General features: G+C 43.1%; 1 protein-coding gene and 1 long non-coding RNA gene across 2 annotated transcripts in view; one reads left to right on the top strand and one right to left on the bottom strand.

Moving 5' to 3' along the window:
• The window catches only part of LOC126530124 (alpha-mannosidase 2C1-like), a 241787-nt gene that overhangs the window by 185136 nt on the left and 35720 nt on the right, over window positions 1-20931 (bottom strand). The window contains exons 3-5 of the mRNA XM_050177562.2: window positions 8409-8605; window positions 7981-8111; window positions 164-377 (exon numbers count right to left, since the gene is read on the bottom strand). Of these exons, the coding sequence (XP_050033519.1) occupies window positions 164-377; window positions 7981-8111; window positions 8409-8605 (542 nt within the window). The remainder of the gene's footprint in view (window positions 1-163; window positions 378-7980; window positions 8112-8408; window positions 8606-20931) is intronic.
• LOC140218446 (uncharacterized) lies at window positions 11358-14878 on the top strand. Its single transcript, XR_011894699.1, has 2 exons — window positions 11358-12364; window positions 14545-14878. It is a non-coding gene; the product is annotated as an uncharacterized lncRNA (long non-coding RNA).

Raw genomic sequence — 20931 nt, 5'->3', positions numbered from 1 at the left:
GTAACAGCAGTGTGCACAATACTAATTATCCATATAACAGTGTTGTTAGAGCCTACTGTGGCTAACATTCCAAGGTATCCAACCTATCATTGCCCAATCCTGATCGGGTTCCAGCAAACACTGCTACTGCCACAGAATGACATGGTCAAACAAAGCCAACAACCTGTGAGCAGGCAAATGTGTATTCTGGGAACTTCTCCATCAGCAGAAGTGCAGACGCAAAGCTTCGAGCACACTTTCGTTTGGTCTCAGCGTAGGGCCATAGCCAGGCTGTGTCAATATGGCAGTTTCCTATAGCCGCTATGGTGTGTTGGCTTTCTGCGTTGCGTTGACCAAAAAACCGGTCGGCTATCTCCTTGGCTGCTTTCAGCGAACCCCTGTTTTCAAGAAAAGCATGGAGTCAACTTGGAATAGGTCAAAGTGAGCAAGTGAAGAATGTCTCAGCAATTAATACAAAATGAACTTGTGGTAATGAGATGCTTTTTTACAACAGAATTATTTCTGAAACTCAAATCAGTGGAAGCACATTTGAGCATGGAAGAGCAAAACAATAGATGCTTTGCCGCGAGCAGTACGTGCAACCGAAACCAGACAGTGCCACCGATCAGATGTGCCCCTCCATCCATTAGTGCCCTAGTGTGGAAACGAAATGTATGGCTAGCGGTGGTCGTGCACAGTGTTTATTGCTAACTGTCAGTTGTAGTACAGGGTTCTTGCTCAGAAAATATGCCAAGTCCAAGGAAAACGGACATCATTGGTTTACAGGCTTTCCAAGGTGCAGAGCATGTGCTTGCGCAATGGCTGTAATCATTTGCTGCAGTAAAAGGCTCATGCATACCGAAAATGAATATGCTCATCCTAGAGTGCTGGATTGCAAACACACTGAGAAATGAGCAATTTCACAGTGTGGATACACACTGTGCACATGATATTGTTGTGAGTACTGCAGACTGCAAGAAACCTAGCTCAGGACTACTCTTGCGACCCCTTTTGCGACTTGTCCAATATATAATTACACACATAGCACCTTTAAAGTGTAATTACATCTAGGAAATAAAATAAACACTTCATTCACTTCAGAGATTTGTTGTGGCTAGAGAAATGTAAAAATGAGGAAAGATCACATTGCTAAGTGGCTCATCCATTTCAGCAATAAGACACACTTACTTAGCACTATAAAGATGCAAGATGAGAATGAAAAGCATAAAAAGCACAATGCTTAACTTCAACTGACTCTCTTATTTCAATGAGAACACAAAATTAATTAGTGGCACTGAAGCCAGACGCTGAGAAACAAGACATTTATTTTTTAACAAACAGCTATTGAAATAAGTCTTTACACAGGTTACTTTTCACATAGGAACACCCTTTTATGGTGAAAGCTATCAACATGATGTTTAGACACCTACCAGCAACTATTAATGCAATTAGCATTCTTTGGCAATTTCATGCACTTTCAGGGGACTTTCTGTCTAAACATTTTCCCACCAACTTGGATTATTGGGCCGATGCGTATGTGTCGTTTTTCAATGAATCTCTTTGATGGAAACTTGGGTCATTGGGTATGTGCCACTGCTATATGCAACTCCTCAATGAAAAAAAATCAATAAATATTTCTGAACTTAAAGCAATAACTAATGAATAGAGAGTTTTAGCAGTGCCAAGTTACCGTATGGTAAGTGTGGTAATACCGTACCGGTCGAGGACTGCACATGCACGAACTTTACCGTATGTAATTACTTTCCATACGGCATACTAGACGGTAAGGAGTCGGTAAGGCTCAGCTGGCCCTGTGTTTCGCGAGCCGAGCTGCACCAAGCCAAAACAGTAAGAAGCTGGTGTCGGCTACAGAGTCCACGCTGTGCATGCTCAAGTTTCATGTGCGTTTGTTACGATGATAGGACCAAGGCACGAGTTAACATTAATTCACCTGCTAGCAGCAAGACAGCCCTTCTAACAGGCAGGAAACTTCGGCTGAACTGAACTTGCGGCCATACCCTTATAACAAGCCTTTAGTGTACTATGGCCAAATGAGAAAGCAAGAATATTAAGAAAAGCGAAAATCATCTAAAAGAAAAAGAGAAAATAAAGAGTGGCATAAAAAAATAGCAATTCAGGTTGGTGGCGCCATCTAGTGATGCAGAGTTTACTTAGAGGGGACGCAGAGTTTTTATAGCAGTACGAACTATATTCTACTTGTCTGCTGGAGTAAAGTGCTGGCAGCGGTGGAACTGACAACAAACACTCCTATTTTTATATGTTGCTTAGACAAAAACACCTATGTAACAAAAATATGTTTCACGTGTTGCAGGACAAAGTGTCACAAGGGGTCGCTATCGGCCTTGTGACTGTCTACGTTTGCCATAACCCGGCACTTCCGTAAAGAATAATGTGTGTGTGGACAAGCTAAGCCTTTCCAGTATTTGCCAAAATGATTATTTCGCGCTCAGCACAGCGTTATTGCATTCTGCAAGGCCCCAATGTTATCCACTATCATCATCACGTTACCGTACGCATCGAGCCGCACACGCAGCTAAAACGTTTTTGGTTATCGCGGTAGGTTGGTACAGAACGGTATTATCATACCGTATACTGCACTTACCGTACCATAATACGGCACTGCTAAAACTCTCTAATGCCATTTTTTGGGCGACATAGGTATAAATGATTGCTTGAGAGAACAACGGGCATATGTCTGTGCTGTAAGGTGCCCATCTGACTGATCATTGCCATTAGTACTCATCCACCCCACAATTTCACAGCACTCATGGGCTGAGTAGGTTCTATAATTAATAGATTCAATAATCCCTCACATCACCCAGTAGTGCATTTTGTATAGCACATTCACTTCATCCCTTTCTGACATCATTCTCTGCAGGCCTAATTACGGCATACGCAGTGAAACCTCAATATAACGAAGTTGGTAAGATTGGCACTTTAATTCGTTAAAATAAAATTTATTTAAACTGAAATTCAATTTCTTGTGCCCCCTCCCTTCTTGCTTGTGTGATCCATTGTTTGGCACCTACAGAATAGTTGGCTGAAGCTAGAATTAGCTTACAAGAGAGATTATCGAAGCAAAGAGATAGAAATACTTAGTGAAATGAGTGTAAGCATGCCATCTATCGCACTAAAAGCAAACGAATTTGATTTTCTGGATGTCATGGATTACTTAGAACTGATAGGTTGTCAAGCCTTTGTGTATATTTTTCAGTTCTATGCACTGATTTGCTCAGATTAAGTTGATGTTGGCTGTGTATAAATTAGCAACAGGATTACAAGAATAAATTACTATTGGAAGTGGTGCCTGCATGTGTGCTTGTGTACTTTTTCCTCTTAATTACTTAATTTCATCTTAATATGTACCTTTTTCCTCTTAATTACTTAATCTCGTCTTAATATGTACCTTTTCTCGTCTTAATTACTTACTTTCATCCTAATTTTCTTAATAACTCTTTATGCAAACAAGTACAATCAGCAATAAATTTTTGTTACACGGAAGGGCCTGTAAAATTCTCAGAAATGGCTTACATCGAAAGTGAACTGTTGTATTTCACTGATCCAATGCGCCACCCTGCCCTTAGCCTGGGTTAATCCCAGAAGGTAGGTTAACGCTCGGTTATCAGTGAAAAGCCGGAAATGACGACCCTCTATGTAGCTTCTGAAATACCGGAGTGCCATCACAACAAGCAGAGCCTCTTTTTCTGTGGTCGTATAACGTTCTTGAGCTTTTGAGAACGTAGAAGAATAATAGCCAATCACACTGAGTTGGCGTCCTTGCTGTTCCTTTGTGTCTCGTTGATATAGAACGGCCCCTGTACCATATTGTGAAGCGTCCATGCACAGCTCGAAAGGCTTGTTGAAGTCAGGTAGCACAAGCACAGGATCCGACGATATAGCTTCAACAAGGTACTCGTACGCTTTTTCGCACTCTTCACTCCAGATAAATGGCACATCCTTTTGCGTCAGCTTGGTGAGGCATCGTGTCTTTGCAGCGTAATCCTTAATGAACGCACGAAAATGACCTGCGAGTCCAAGGAAAACACGGAGTGAGTGTAGGTCATATGGCTTGACGAGCTTCTTCATCCTTTGTATAGACTCCTCTTTTGTTGTTTTAGTTTTGCCGTCAAAAACTCTTCCTAGAAAGACAACATTCGTGTGAAAAAATTCACTCTTGTTCTTGTTAATCTGAGGGCTTCTAACACGCACGAAAGGTGTTTTTCATGTTCTTCTCTTGTACGTGAGTATATGATGATGTCGTCAATGTATACGTTACAAAACTTTCCCAGGAACTCATCAAGAATGCCATTCATCATTTTCTGAAACCAAGCTCCAGAATTCTTCCAACCGAATGGTAAGCGGTTGTACTCGTACACATCGAAATGTGTTACAAAAGCAGTGTACTGCTTGTAATCTTCTTGTAGTGGCACCTGCCAGTATCCTTTACAGAGGTCGATCCGAGAGAAAAAATTTGATCCACCAGTTTCTTTGATGATCTCGTCTATTCGGGGCATGGGAAAAGGAAACAAGTCAGTCTGGCCATTTATCTGCTGGTAATCTGTGCAAAGGCGAAATGAGCCATCGTCTTTCGGTATTCTGGTGATTGGTGACACGAAAGTGGATGTTGATGGCCTTATAATACCGGCATTTAGCATTTGCTGCAGTTCGGCCTTTAGCCAGGTCTTTTTCTCGTGGGAGAGACTGTACGGCTTCTTACGCACTACTGTGACGTCACGAAGCTTAAACGGTACCTCGAAGACATCTGCTGCTGGCGGGTACGTCTCAACACAAATAAGTTCGGGAAAATTTGTCAGTATCTCATCAGCATTTCTAACTCTCCGATGTGAATTTTCAATTCCACACAAATTAGGCTTAAATGATCCGTCAATAGTCACTTCATCTCTCCAAGAAATATTCATCTTCAATCGCTTCATATCAGGTCTAGATAAAATAAACAGGAAGTCAACACCCTGCATGACAAGGGCATCTACTTTCAGGTGATGTCCACCGAATTCAACTTCTACTTCTGCCCAGTGTTGCAACCTTCTAGTTTTTCCATCATAGCTTTGAACACTAACTATTCTTCCTTCATACACCTTGCTCGGTTGAACAATTTCCTGATTTACCAGGCTTACGGATGCTCCAGTATCAACCAGGGAGTCCCGACTTTTTCCATTTACCATCATTTTAACAAATAAGAGATTTGACTTCGGAAGGTATACACTTTCCATCGTTTCACATTGGTCGAACTCGGTATTAAAATATTCTACCGTTTCGCCATGTGCGTCAATGCTCAGTGGTAGAGTACTATGCCTTTTGATGGGACCGTCAATCAGAAAATCACTGAACACATACTTAATGCAAGCAAGTAAGTCATCCGTGGAGGTTGGACGGTGTACACAAATCTCTCTTTGCGATTCGTTAGTCATGCCTTGAATTATCAGGGGAAGGATTGCAGAGTCCGGTAGATTAGGGTCGGCAATGTAGAGTAAACGCCTCTTCTCGAAAAAATAGTCCATGGCTGTCCCTTCTCTGTGTCTGAAAGCTATTGCGTCGTCCCATCTGTCAACCGGATTTCGCTCAAAAGCAAAAAGAAAACTATCTTTCCACTTGCGCCATGAATCACGGCATTGACTTGCGATTCGCATGTCCCACCATTTTCTGGCATTGACAGATAAAAAAATAAAAAACGGCGCATGTTACACACTTTGTTGTCCAATGACGTCCAGTGGTTTTGCGCACATGCGTATTCATAAAATCTGAGCCACAAGTTGGCAGCATTGGACACCCCATCGAAACTATCGGGCTTGAACTCTTCTTGATGTGGTTTCTGTGCTCTTAGTGAGTTGCTAACTGCTTCGAAAATCAGTCGCTGTTGCTCAAACTGCGTGGTCTGCTGTTGAAACAGTGCTTGCAACAAGGCGTTATTCGTGCGCTCAGTCTCGTTCTTGGAATCTATCCTTGAATGTCCCGGAAACATAACCTCAAATTCAGACATAGAAGCATCGATTCTTACCACACCTTTCTCAACGAGGGCCGCTTCGTTCAGTTGACTCTTCTCAGTGATGATGCGAAGCAGTTCCGATGAAGTCGCTGATTCCTGAAGAAGCACTGGATCTTTGCCATCAAGCTGGTAGGTCTTCACGGTCGTCTGCCCATCTGTTGTTCTTGCCAACGTCACTTCAAGCCACATGGTCGGCTGCGCCAAATATAAAGTACGAGTTAAAATACACTCATTTATTTACAGGTATCCATCTTGATCACTTCCTTCTCTTCTTCCTCTCCTCCTGTTCTTGTCTCTTCTGTCTTCTTCTTCTTCGCCGGAACATCACATATGTGACTTGAAAAATTGCTACTAATTCCACTATTGTTAGCGACAATGTGCATCCCAGCCGACAAGCGCACTCCAGCTGTAAGGATGGCATAACAAGCTGCCATCGCACTTTCTTTGTTGACAGAACCGGTCATGTAGACGTAAGTAGAGTAAACAATGCTAATTGTTTTGCAGCTAGTGTGGAAACACCGTTTTTCCTTTTAAGACCTTCGATTGGCATTAGCACATTCAGTGCCTGCAGAAGGCAAGGAGGGTAGCAGAGGTCTAAGTGCCAAAAGACCGATCGTGGAAATTGTGATTTATGCGCTTGAAACATGCCCTGTATCTGTGCACTGGACTGTTCTCTATCATTGAAAGAAGTGGGTGCATTTTAGTGTTCATCTCAAATTCCTACATGTACAAAGGCAGTTGCATCATGCTTTGCTATTCATTAACCTCTTTGTATCTTTGACATTTAGTTATTGAGTTCTACTGCACTAAATTTTAGTCTCATTCTTCCACAGAGCAAGCCATCAATTCCAATACACAGTAACTCCCATGAACAAGTTTGCAGCCACATTTTTGCACGACAGCTATTCGACATTCTAAAATATTTTCCCCCAAAATTAATATTCACTCCGAATTCACTTCAAGCCCAAAGTCCACAATCAAACATGCCTAAATTTGCATTCTGGATCCTCCAAGTTAAACTGCTCAGAAAGTTGGTACTGTGTTATGCCAGACCACTAGACTAAGGCAATAGGCTCTTGAACACTAATTGGCATCTTATGTTATATCCACCATAAAACCCACCCATCGTACATAGATCTTGGGTATTCCATATACATATAAGAAAACCGTATACATAAACCAGTATGAGAAAATACATGCACACTGCTGAGAGAAATTTTAATGGTAACTAGAAAAGATAGCCAAGTGAAAGGCTTGAGGTGCTATTGCAGGTTTAATATATCCCAACAGATAAAGGAGAGAAAAGAAAAAAAATTATCACCCATCCACTCATACACAAACTCGGAAATGTAAATGACAATAAGCACAATGAAATGATTAAAGTGGAAATTGAAGCTTTATGGCACTCTGAATAAGCAGAATGTTCTCCATTTCTGCCCATTTGCTGCAGCGGTGCAAACCTGTTAGACATTACCAAAAATGCACCGCACCTAATCGCTTAGAAACATGGGTACTAAATTTTCTAAAAGTAACAATATCATATCTTTTTGTTCACTACTATATATTCAGACAGTCGTCTGAATATACATTATATACATAGATTCACTCACATATATTTACATATACATTCACTCACATGCCATGCATGGACTTCGCGACAGCACTGCTAGATGGCCCAGCACATCAAGGGGGAAGCGCGAGAGAGAGGAGCCTGGCTGCATACACGTCTCATTCACGATGCATTTTTGTAGTGGCAATACAGCGTGTTTCTGCATAGCATGAAAGCTAGTTGCATTATCGTCGATGTTCATCATGACATGGGTTCTGCCAGATTTTTCACTCAAGTGTTCATTACAGTATTATCCAGAAACTGTGAGGGCTTACTTGCCATGTTCAAGAATTGTTGAAGGGTCCTTTTAATAACACACACAGTAAAAAAGTATCATTGCCAAAAAGAAGCATGCACAGTGACAAACCTGTCATTGATGTCAATGCAATTAACCATCTCATTGGCAGTGTACATTGCCTCATATGAACGGATGCTATCCTTGGGCAACTCTCGTGCCATCTCAGTCAAGAGCTGCAGGTCAGTGACTAGGGCATCTACCTGTTGGGAAAAAAAAGTAAAGCAATGCTGTAGTGTTAACAAAGAATGCATGGCCCAAACTTGCACCTCATCAGGCCAATGCAGCACTGCATAATCAAGTCCAATTCAAATGGTGCATCATGGGAAGTGGTTATCTACTTCTCGTTTGATCAGAGGTAAGACAAGCTAGTATAGCCCAAGGCAACAATGCACTGAATTATTATATTTTTTTAACCATGACTGTAACGAGACACTTTTATTAGACATTAGTACAGGACAGTTTATAACATGGGATAGAATATAAAGACTTCTAATTACTTCTCGGTCATAAATGGCAATGTCTGCTTTCTTCAGTGTGAACATCTTCTTGGAGTCAGGTGCATTAATCATGGTGGGACTTCCAGCACCAAAAAGGTGGTTGCATGCCATCTCTATGAAGAACTCGTGGTGCAGGCAAGACACGGTTGCGGATGGTGTGACTGTGAAGCTATGTCGTTCCATATGATTCACACCACCTGAAAGATACAAGAATTTCACATGTGTACACAGTCAATCTTCCTTACCACTGACAAGACAAAAACTATCTGTTTGCTTGCCTTGCAAGCAAGACAAACAAACCCCAGGAGCTCATGTGTTGGAATGATGGACCTAAGATTAAGCGCACCAATGAATTGAGCTTAACTAACATAGCATGTGGTGTGCAGACTGCTCTCTGAATCAATTAAGGAGCTCAATTTCACTTTATCAGACCTGGTGACCTCAAAACTTGAAAAACACTACATTTGCAGCTAAAACATATTCAAATTTGGTGAAAGATAATTTTTGAAGAAGGTACAGTTGATATACCATATTTTCCAGCATATAAGTCGCATTTTTATTTCAGAATTTTTGTTAGTTCGTCTTATAGAACGGTGCAGCTTATATACGTTTTTTCTTTCTTTTTTTTTTTAACTGCCATCAGAATCGGATTGGATGCTGTTGCTACGCAAAGCGCACTGAGTTTACCTCCTCTCGCGGTTGCTACAGGTTGTGTGCACGCTATGGAGGTACCGCGGGTTCTTCTCGTGATCGAGTTGCCGGGCACTGTGCAAGGGCAGAGCAGCAACGCAAGCGGCAGCAGACAGACCACGAGTCAACCAACTCCGAAGTCGTCGCATGTGCAGGTCGCTTTTAAGATACAGCGCATGTTGTTGCAAAAATACGCAAAAATACGTTCCTACCAGAATACAAGCCACCCCCTCCCCCTCCCTCACACGCTGCCTTCCCGCTTTGCTCCCTTGTGTGCGATTCGGCACATCGTCACACCTTTTCACTTACGGGCATGATGTTGTGCCCACGAAGTCGTGCGGGCACGATGTTATCGCACTTGGAATTTATACGAAACATCGCAGCCACCACGATGGCAGAAATGCACCTGGAGTGTCCATATCATTGCTTGCGCGTCACCCCCGTTCCCGAATTGAAACGCCACTGAATTTGTTTTTTTAATTGCTTACCAAATGAGCAGGTGCGTCTTGTACGCCAGTGCGACTTGTGTACATTTTCCTTGGGGGGGGGGGGGCACTGCCGTTTTGAGGGGGGTGCAAGTTATACAAAGGTGCAACTTTCAGAGCGGAAAATACAGTAATTTTAAAAAAAAGATTCTATTACTCAAGACATTTACTATTCAAGTTCCACAGACTCATCTGGAGGGATGCCGTGCACAAGATATTTGCTCTACATTTTCAGCTTGAATGATTTACGCTGCAGACAAATGGAAATATTCGTGAAGTTCATCGATGAATTGATAAAAAAGTTGCAGAAACTCCTCATGCTGTAATATGCTGATTCTACAGCGGTAGCGCTGTAAGTAAATGCAAATAGTGGAGCGGGTATGAAAATCGGGCTCGGTTGGTAACAGCATTTGTATTCTTTTTGAAATCCGTTAACAGCTAAACTGAATGAAAATCAAATATGCATATATTTATTGGCACCATCCAAACAGTAGCAAAGAAGTCCTAAAAATGGAAATATTATGGTAAACTACTAAAAGTTGAGATTTATGCTTTATTACAGGGGTGCTTCACTGTTAGGAATAGTCAAGTTCTGGAATTGGAGAACACATCTCAGAGTTGAGTGTGAAAGTGCAAGCGCAATAAAGAAGCAGATTAATTTCCATCTGTGTACAACAGCCCTGCCTTTGACCTCTAGTTACAAAGACAGCTTCATTTGTGGACAGCTTGCTTGTGAGCACTTTTATTTTTGTAATCAAATGTCATAAATAATTTTTTTACAATCTTGACCAATCCCTTACATGTTAATGAATTATTTCCTGTTAAATGAACACTTATTGCTTTCTTAGACAGGTACATCTTTTCATATGCCTATGGCTGACCTACAGCGACCTCTTTGTGTCTAGAGACTAGACAGAAATTGACCCCCACTCCCCTAATGGTCTTAATATTTTTATACATCTCCTTTCTCAATGTTGTACAATAAAGCTCTGATTGATTGGTTAATTGATCGAATGACTGAACTATCTGAAATTTCACTCCATCAATCCTTTTTTCAGGCAGTAGACAGACTTTTGCCAATGCGTTCTCAGCATCTGCAACTGGACTGCGACAATTCTGTGACAATTCAGCAATGTGTCTATTCTTGGACAGCATTTGGTGCCAGAACCTACTCTGATGCTTCGATTCCTGTTTCTTGCGACTGCACTGCAATTTCTGTTTCCCCGTATGTTCATGCATGTGCAAATACAAGATAACTGTTACATAAAGCCAACACAGCAACGTGTCTATTCTTGGACAGCATTTGGTGCCAGAACCTACTCTGATGCTTCGATTCCTGTTTCTTGCGACTGCACTGCAATTTCTGTTTCCCTGTATGTTCATGCATGTGCAAATACAAGATAACTGTTACATAAAGCCAACAAACATTGAAGGCAAGAGCAGAAATATTCTTTCTTTTAACCGAACTGTTTCGTATATAAATAATTAAGCAAAAGCTCTTTCTTCCTGTTAGCATTTCTTATACCGTATTAATTCGAATCTAGGCCAACAGATTTTTTCCTAAATAATCATATACAAATCTCTAGGGCTGGCTTTAGATGCAAAGGTTTTAAAAAACATGCCTGTTTGTAACTGAAAATGATAAATATGGTCTATAGCTAGCACCATCTAGAAAAGTCAGTATCGCAGCCGCTACTTTTGGTTTGTTCGATTCGCCTGCACCACTATGAACCAGTCAATGAACCAGTTCGCGGCGGTTCACGAGAAGTTCAGAAATAGTGGAGCTCAATTCCTGAGGTGCAGGCCCAGTGAGACACTCAACACGAATGCAAAGGTGCAGACACGGAGCCGGCGTCATGTTATGTCAGACTAATGTGCACGGAATTTGTAAGGTTGAGAGGTCCTGAACTGCAGGTATCATTGGCTTATGGGGTGTAAATACACACCACACTTGCGTAGACACATCAGATGTGCGTAAGCGGGGTTTTCACGGTGCTCGCACCCGTGTGCTGCGTCATCTGCTGCACCACTGCTTCGCACCTGTACGCCTGCACCAAGTCAGCACCGTCAGTACAGTGGGTGCACCAAAATCATGAACCAGCCCTGCACCTTTCCTGCACCTTTTGAAATGCACATCGTGGTTCAGCGGGCGCCATTGCTGCACCGCTACCGCTAAAATGAATGGCAGGATGCAGCACCTCGTGAACTGGTTCACGTGGTGCAGGCGAATCGAATCATGATATGTGGTACTAGCCGGGCCAGTGGCCAACTGAAGTACACGAGCGATGTCGTCACTTTGACCTGTGTGTGTCGTGTCGGAGCTGGTTTTATGGTATCAGCGTGCGGCTTGGCATTATCGTAATGGCACACTATAGTGCCGCTTTCAAACGTAAAGTTGTGCTAGCCGCAGAGGCATAGTAAGCCAGGTGGGACACTACAGCATCAATAAGAAAAATGTCCATTGTTGGAAGGGGCAACGGGAGATGCAATTGCGTGTGCCGCAACGAGGAGACGACAGCGATAAGGAAGATAAGTGTGCAATAACAGAGAGGAGCTGTTCACCAAGATCGCGCAGCGTTTCAACGCATGCCATGCCGCACTGTCTGCACATGCATGGGCACGAAAACGCGAGCTTGCGTGCGTCCGCAAGTGTACGTGTGGGCTGGGACGAGGCTAACAGTGGTGATGACGCAGAGTGAGCTCGGCATGTTCATATTAAATAAATGCTGTTATCATTTTGTGAACGATGTCCTCACTTTTTTTGTTCAGCCTACATTCAAGGTAAGTTACTTTTCTTTTTTTTTTTTTCCGGCTTCGGACATTCGGGGGTTGGCTTAGAAACGGGGCCGTTCTAGATTCGAGTACTTACGGTAATAGTTACTTGACTGAAATTGAGCACACCAAGTAAATCAATATTTTTAGATTTTTCTCGCCATGTGTTTCAGTGAAAACTTTAAAGGGACGGTAAAGAGAAACACTCAATTTAGACTGCTGAACTATTTTTTCAAAACTATATTTTTGTTAAGTTCATGATAATAGGTCAGTTATTAGAAAAGAAAGTGAAGGTCAAAGTTCAATTTTTTTTTTACTGTTTAACACACAGACCCATGCAGACAGTAACTACCGACTAGCATCATACCAACTCCGTAATCATGGTATGATGCCTCAATTTCTCAATCATGCAGCAAATCATTAATTGTAACATACTTAAGTGTGACTAATGCAAAGGGAGCACCAAATTTATTGGTGTGGAGTTCGTTCACAATGGTTCCTCTCTATGTCACGAAAATTGGGGTGGTGTGGGCTCACATGGTATCATTGAAGCATGGGTCGGTGCAGTAGCTGAAGCTGCACTGTGATCCTTTGCCGAAAGCTTTAGACAATGGGATAACAGGGAAGAGACAGTGAGAAGGACAAAGGGCACTGCATGTTCTGACAGAAGTGACAGCATGGAAACAAGTTCTGTGTTGAATGTCAAGAAGTGCAGAGTAAAATAGGAAATAATGGTTTATGTGGTGTACCTCCAGCTTTTGGCGAGACACGGTCACTGTGCGGTTTGCGACCACTGAACCAGACTGACCTGCATGAGCATCAGTAGTATGTGATACTATGCTACTGCCTCTGATTTTCGTAACATACAGAGATGCCTTGTAAACAGACCCTACAACAGGAAGCTGTACTCTATTTGGTGAGCATATTGAAATGGTCACTTTAAAAGAAGCTATAATTGAAAATTTTTTGTGCGTTCAAGGAATTCGGGCACGACACTGTAGTTACAGGGTCCTGCCTGGGCAGGCTCCTGCCTGGGCCTTCTAAGGCCTGCAGTATTCCTAAATAAATAAAAATAAATAAAAAAATAGCTATTTGATAAAGCAAAAAAAAAACGGGATACAGAATTTTTTTTTAGTACCCCTTTAACCCATCGGTTACCAAAGCCAGCAAATTGGCGCGCTCAACAACAGAGGCCGTATTGACAAAGCCGGCGATTCACCTATGAGAGGCACGATCAGTACCTCTCATAATATCCGCTATAATATGTTTCCGCTGGCAATATCCACTATAATATGTTTAAAAATGTCAATAGGTAGCACTATTTTTCCACTACAGCAGTGGTTAGAATTATTTCATTCTTAGTGTTTATTATTTAGTAGAAACTATTGTATGCGGCAAAAATAATTGGTGCAGAGGGTCCGACAGCCTGTACAATACTTAGTAAATGGATTAAGGCGCATTTTTCTCAGTAACATACCACTTGCAGCAGTGAACACCAGGTGCTATTACTTCTAAACGATGTATTCACCAAAGTTGACTAATTCACTTTTGAACTTCCTTTTATAAAGCTTTTGGAGCATATTAAATTTCCCAATTAAATCCAATTAGCATGCAAAGCATAGCCATTTACATAGAAACACCTGATAACACTTCCATGGCATTGGGATAACTGTCACAAATTTGGCAACTTGACTAGTACAAATAAGTCCGTGGTACCAAGTGAAGAAAGACAAAACTAGAAATCTGCAGCAGCAGAATTATACAAGTCCACGATCTCTAAATGCCATTACAACAAAAAAATACCAGAATATTACCATAAAAGCACTGGCAGAGAGTGCATATAAAATAAAGATTGAGCCCAATCAATGACAAAATATTGGTTCACTTGAGAAAGGAAAGCATAGCATTATGACTGTTTACCTAGTCAGTTTGGCTTGTGAAGGTTGTGCAAAGCATGGAGAGTGACATTATTTGGATCTAATGTGTTTTTTATGCTAGGAAGTGCGTAGCACATCACTTTCCATTCATAATTTGATGTTTGTGAGGTACATGCCATTACTCGGGGTGGGTAATGAGTTTTATAGGCCAAGACATTTCTCTTAAGGTTTGCAAACGTAAATAATATAAACGTTTTTATTTCTTAAAATATGTGAAGACTATCTGATAATTGACAAAACTTTAAATTTCAGAACCCAGAGTTTTTTAAAGGGCCCCTCACCAGGTCTGGCCATCTTGAGCTGACAAGTGCAGAGCATACATTGCACGATAACGATCGTGTCTGTTAAGTATTACATCGCTACGTGCCGCGGAAAGATCTGAAATTTCAAACCGAATGCTGTTTTTCTTTCTCCTCGCAGCCACCGCGCTCCAAGCTGGATGGTGACGTAGTCGTGTCCACAGTGTGACATCGCTCGTGGTGACACGTGACTTCGAGAATTATTCAAGACAACGTCTGTTATCTGTGTGATCTGTTGCTTGAATCGACGAATTGAAGTTTAGAGAAATAATAAAACACAAACGAAATGTCTGCATGTTTTTTGTTTTACTTCGCACCGAAGCAAGAGAGGTGTACTTCCGCTTTGTCTGCTTGTTCACACAGTCACGCGGTCACATGTGCAGGTACTGAAACTATGCCATTTTGTACCGTGTTCCAGCAGCATGTGATCATGCTCTACAATCTGCCTGTTCTACCTCAGTATTCGTGTAGCAGTGAATTATACCACTAGTTATGTTTCCTTGTGCACAGCGCACAAAATCACGCGCTGCACGAACGAGACAACAGCGCATGCGCAACGCCATCGGCGGAAGTGCGTAATGCCGAAAAAATAAAGCGAGGAGAAAAAAAATGAAGGCAGGGCTTGTGACGTATGCGTTACGCGATCCTCGAGGTCCGGTATGGGAGAACGCAGGAAAGGAATTTCGTTTGGGTAGGCTAGACGGAGCGAGTGGAGAGAGCATCTTGCTTGGCAGTGGGGCCCGCCTGCTGAAATCATGGGTTCGTGGCACTGAAATATTTCAATCTCGGCTATTAATGAGCCGATTTGAAAAATTTTTGCAGCAGAATGCCCCCTAGAGGACACGTAATAACTTCCAGTGTATAACCAAAATTTGCCATGGGGTCTGGTGAGGGGCCCTTTAAAGAGTGCTCATGACGGTGAATCAAAGCATTTGTCACAAAGAGAGCAAACAATTTTTTTTTTCTGTTATACACAAAGGCAGTTAATATTCATGGGAGTACTCCACACAAGAAAGCAATGACTGAGGGGAACAACAAACAGGGTGGTAGTGAACAAGGATCCCTTGAGATTGCAGATGTGATGAGCAATAACATGTGACAGCTTGCCAGCAATGAAGTCGGTATATGTGTTGCAGATCATGTTATGGTCAGAAAAGACACCCATGTTTTAACAAAAGTGTTGTGTCTGACAGCACACCACTGGTAAAGGCACTCTGCAAAGTGCATATGTGCCGCAGATGTGGTGACACATAACATGTGACAGCTTGCCAGCAATGAAGTCGGTATATGTGTTGCAGATCATGTTATGGTCAGAAAAGACACCCATGTTTTAGCAAAAGTGTTCTGTCTGACAGCACACCACTGGTAAAGGCACTCTGCAAAGTGCACATGTGCCGCAGATGTGGTGACCAATAACATGTGACAGCTTGCCAGCAATGAAGTCGGTATAGTATGTGTTGCAGATCATGTTATGGTCAGAAAAGACACCCATGTTTTAGCAAAAGTGTTGTGTCTGACAGCACACCACTGGTAAAGGCACTCTGCAAAGTGCACATGTGCCGCAGATATGGCGACCAATAACATGTGACAGCTTGCCAGCAATGAAGTCGGTATATGTGTTGCAGATCATGTTATGGTCAGAAAAGACATCCATGTATTTGCAAAAGTGTTGTGTCTGACAGCACACCACTGGTAAAGGCACTCTGCAAAGTGCACATGTGCCGCAGATGTGCTGACCAATAACATGTGACAGCTTGCCAGTAAAGAAGTCGGTATATATGTTGCAGATCATGTTATGGTCAGAAAAGACACCCATGGTTTAGCAAAAGTGTTGTGTCTCACTGCACACCACAGGTGAAGGCACTCTGCAAAGTGCACATGTGCCACAAATGGTTAAAAGCCGAGTGCTGCTGGACAGTGACAACCTTTTTCATCCGAGTCATGAGCCCATAAGCATGGGTCAATAAATGTTGTTCTACCAGGAACTTGTCTGCTCCTTCATCATGGCTGATGGAAACATAACAATTGGTGACGAAGGTGGGACTATGAAGTATTGCATATCGTCAAAGAAGGCAAGCGTTCCCTGCATTCAGCCTCTGTTCAAATTCGAAGTTTGAAGAGTGCTGCTGTTACACTGAGTGATACCATGAATGAAGTAGTTTCGACGCAGTTCGCTGGTCAACTGGGCCAAATGGAACCATTTGACGCTTCCACTACTTATTGAACATCATATGAAGAATGGCTAAAATCATTTCTGATCGCCAACCAGGTTCCTCAAGGCGACAGAATACATGCATTCTTGAGTATCATAAGTCCTAGAACCTATAGTCTTCTGAAATAACTGGTACCCCTGGAGTTGCCTTCAGCCAAGAGCTTCGAGGTGCCAAAGAAAACATTGTTGAAGCTTGGGCAAGTTGGTGTGAAATTTTTTTTCAAGAGCGCAAAAGACAAGGACGAGACGAGTTGTGTATGTGCACTTGTCTCGTACTTGTCTTTGCGCTGTTCAATTAAAGAAGACCCTCAGGGATCATCTGTCTCCTCAGGCTTCAGTCATTGGCGAGCAGGCCAAGTTGCACAGGAGGCAGCAATTCGAAGGCGAGTCCATTCCTGATTGCATCACCGAGCTTCAGAAGCTGTTGCGAACATGCAAGTTTGGAAGCACTTCAGACGAATCCCTCCGGGATTGATTCGTGCGCCGTCCGCTAAGAGAGGATATGCAGCGTGTGCTATTCACGAAAGATAGCAAGCTCACATTTCAGAAAGCTGTAAAGCACACTGTGGCTATAGAAGCAGTGACGAAAAGCACTGCTGAAGCCCGCACTGGTGTGCCTTCGGTTACCCTCTTCATAACGTACAGGTGGCATTGAACACCCAGCCGTATGTATGTTTTCGCTGCGGCTCGCCAGAACACTTAAGCAAAGCATGTCCCCACATAGACAACAAATGCTATAAGTGTAACGGAAAGGGGCACCTTCAAAGGGTCTGCCGTAGCTCCTCTGACAAGGTAAAGACGCTAAAGGTTGTCTCACGCTCGCAAGCGTTAGCCTTAAAGGGCGTGTCTTCTCCCATTATTCGGTCTATCATAGTATAGATGAATGTGAATGACCCGACATAGAGCTAGACATTGGTGCCACCATGTCAGCTATGCCTTTCAAGCAATATCGCGAAGTTTTTCCATCAGCTAACCTTAAGCCAACAGCATTCCAGCTCCACACCTACATAGGAGCCCTAGTAGAACCAAAAGCTGGAGGTCAAGTTGCAGTATGGCGCTAAACACAGCGAGCCTCCCCCTCTACATTGTCAACAAGGCGGACCTCCACTGCTGGGCCGGGAGTGGCTTCACGTAATTCAACTGGAGTGGATCAAGATCTGGAACACTCACTGGCTGCTAAGGTAAGATGCTTCTATTTCTTCTCATTTAGAAGAAAGACTACATGCTATGCTTGCAAAGTACGACTCTCTCTTCAAAGATGAGTTAGGCACAATTAGAGAAGAAGGGGCCAAGCTATATTTCAAGCCGAATCAGGAACATAAGTTTCTAAAAGCAAGAAACATTCCGTTCACTTCGCAGAAAGTTGTTTGGAACGAGTTGTCCAAGAAAGAAAAAGTGGGCAATATAACACTAGTTATCACAGCACGCTATGCAACACCTGTTGTACCTGTAATCAAGAGTGACAGCGGAATATACCTCTGCGGAGATTATAAGATGACAGTGAACCCTTGCCTTGATGTCACACGGTATCTGTTACCGAAAGTTGACAACTTGTTTGCCGCGCTTTCTGGGAGCATAAATTTTTCGAAAATCGACCAGAACCGCGCTTATCAGTTAGCGATTATGTCAGAGGCATCGAAACAATACCTAACATTGAATACACAAAAGGGACTGTTTGTCGTCAATTGATTACCTTTTAGAATTTCTTCCATGCCCAGGATTTTCCAAAAGATCATGGTCAGAACGCTAAAGGACCTCAATGATGTTCACTGCTATTTGGATGGCATTCTGGTCACGGCGAAAACAATAGAAGAGCACTTAGTCAATCTCGTAGCACTGTTACAGTGTCTCCTACGCCGTGGCATGAGAGTGAAAAAAAGAGAAATAGTAATTTTTCCAAAATGAACTTCACTACCTGGCCACAAAATCAGTGCTGACGGCATCTCTCCAGTATCAGATAAAGTCGACGCATTGCTCCAGGCTCCCAAGCTAAAGTCAAAGAAACGGTTCCAATCTTTCTTGGGCATGAACTATTATGGCAAGTTCGTTCCCCACTTGGCAACAATCACTCAACTATTTTATATATTTCTGCAGAAAAATGTAGCATGGAACTTCGATGAGCCTTCCCGAGACGCATTCAGCCAAGTTAAAGCCTTATCGGCATCACCACCTACGCTCGCACACCACGACCCCGTAAGACAGCTCATGCTTTCATACAATGCATCACAGTATGGCGTGGGGGCAGTTCTTTTTCATGCTTTTGAGGATAGGGAGGCACAGCCCACCACTTACACTTCAAGTAGGTTATCCGAAGCGGAGAGAAAATACAGTCAACTTGAAAAAGAAGCATCAGCCATCATCTTTGGAGTAAAAAGTTCCCCTTCAACATATACGGTTGCTTGTTCACCTTTGTCACGGACCACATGCCCCTTCAGACAATCTTGGGCCTGACAACTGGAATTCCAACATCATGGCTGCTCGTTTGCAATGTTGGGCCATGATGTTGTCAGCACACTCATACAATTTTATCCTCAAGAAATCGAGCTGGAACGTGGAAGCTGATTTCTGCTCGCACCTGCCGCTGTCATATGTTGAAGATCAAGCACAGGAAGCTGAGGAAGCATTTTACGATTACGATTAGAGTCCCTGCCAGTTTCTAGCCGTGATATTATGAGCGCCACAACCAAAGACTAAATTCTTTGTCAAGTGAAGGAATTCACGATTGTCAGGTGGCCTGCGTTTGTCATTGACAAAGAGATTAAACATTTTTTTCACAGGCACAATGAACTAACAGTGCATCAAGGATGCGACATGCTTGGCATAAGGGTCGTCCCTCAAAAGTTGCAAAGTTTCCTTCTGGATGAACTCCACGACAGCCAGCTTGGCATCATATGCAGCAAGGAACTAGCGCGCAGTTACGTGTGGTGGTCATCCCTTGAGGCAGACCTGGGACGTCGCATTATAAGTTGCGTCAAATGTCAAGAGCAATGTAATGCTCCAGTTAATGCACCTCTTCCCCCGTGGTCTTGGCAACATGTTCACATTGACTTTGCAGGGCCTTTTCAGGAATCAATTTTTCTAGTGATGCTAGGCGTGCATTTGAAGTGACCAGAGGTTTTCTAAATGCAATCAACAACTGCGGAAAGAACAATCCATTCTCTGGCGAAGCTTTTTGCCCATTTTGGGTTTCCGGAAACAATTGTTTCTGATAATGCACCACAGTTTATTTCTCAAGACTTCAAGTGCTTTGTGCAGGCAATGGGCTCGTGGCACATCCTCATGGCTCCTTATCCCCAAGCTCCAATGGTCTCGTAGAATGCTTCATTCAAACCCTGAAGAACACCCTCCATAAAGGCGGCGCAGGAGAGACACTACAAGCAAAGCTGCATAAATTCTTGCTGTCATATCACAACTCGCTTCATGCAACTATCCATGAATCGCCAGCAACATTGCTTCTGTGGTGACATTTGTGCAGTCGGCTAGATGCCATGAAACCTGTGTAAGAGCAGCCCACAAACTGTTCACTCAGGCACTAACTCGCCCCACGACACTTCGTTGTGGGTGACAGAGTATTGGCCCGTAATTATTTGGGAAAGCCAAAGTTGCTTCCCACCAGCTTCTGCGAGGTGGTGCAGAAGGTGTTCCTCCTGTTCATGGAACCACTGGCGAAGCTGATGCCAGTGAGTTCCTGGCTTTTCCCACAACTGGCGCACACACGAGCTCGTCCCAGGTCACCACTGTCCATGGTCACTCCGTGTATGCCTCTAGCAACTCAAGCACCCGGGCCAATACGCTACCCCACACGAGATCGGCACCCACCCGACAGATTCTAAGCCAGACTCTAATTGGGCTGTGTGTAATTGTAAGGGTAGGAAGTGTTGCGTCTGATAGCGCACCACTGATAAAGGCACTCTGCGAAGTGTGCATGTGCCACAAATGGTTAAAAGCTGAGGGCCGCTGGCTAGCAGCAACCTTTTTCATTCAAGTCATGAGCCCATAAGCGTGGGTCAATAAACATTTTATTGGGAACTTGTCTGCTGCCTCGTAACGGCTGACAGAAACAGAACAGAGGTACCTAACAGGTTCAATGGTAAGAGAACCTAGCAATTAGTATACAGAGATATCTTC

This window comes from Dermacentor andersoni, chromosome 5, assembly GCF_023375885.2.
Source record: "Dermacentor andersoni chromosome 5, qqDerAnde1_hic_scaffold, whole genome shotgun sequence".
NCBI lineage: Eukaryota > Metazoa > Arthropoda > Arachnida > Ixodida > Ixodidae > Dermacentor > Dermacentor andersoni.
Note: the sequence above shows the minus strand (reverse complement) of the source record. Positions and strands in the feature narration are given on the sequence as shown.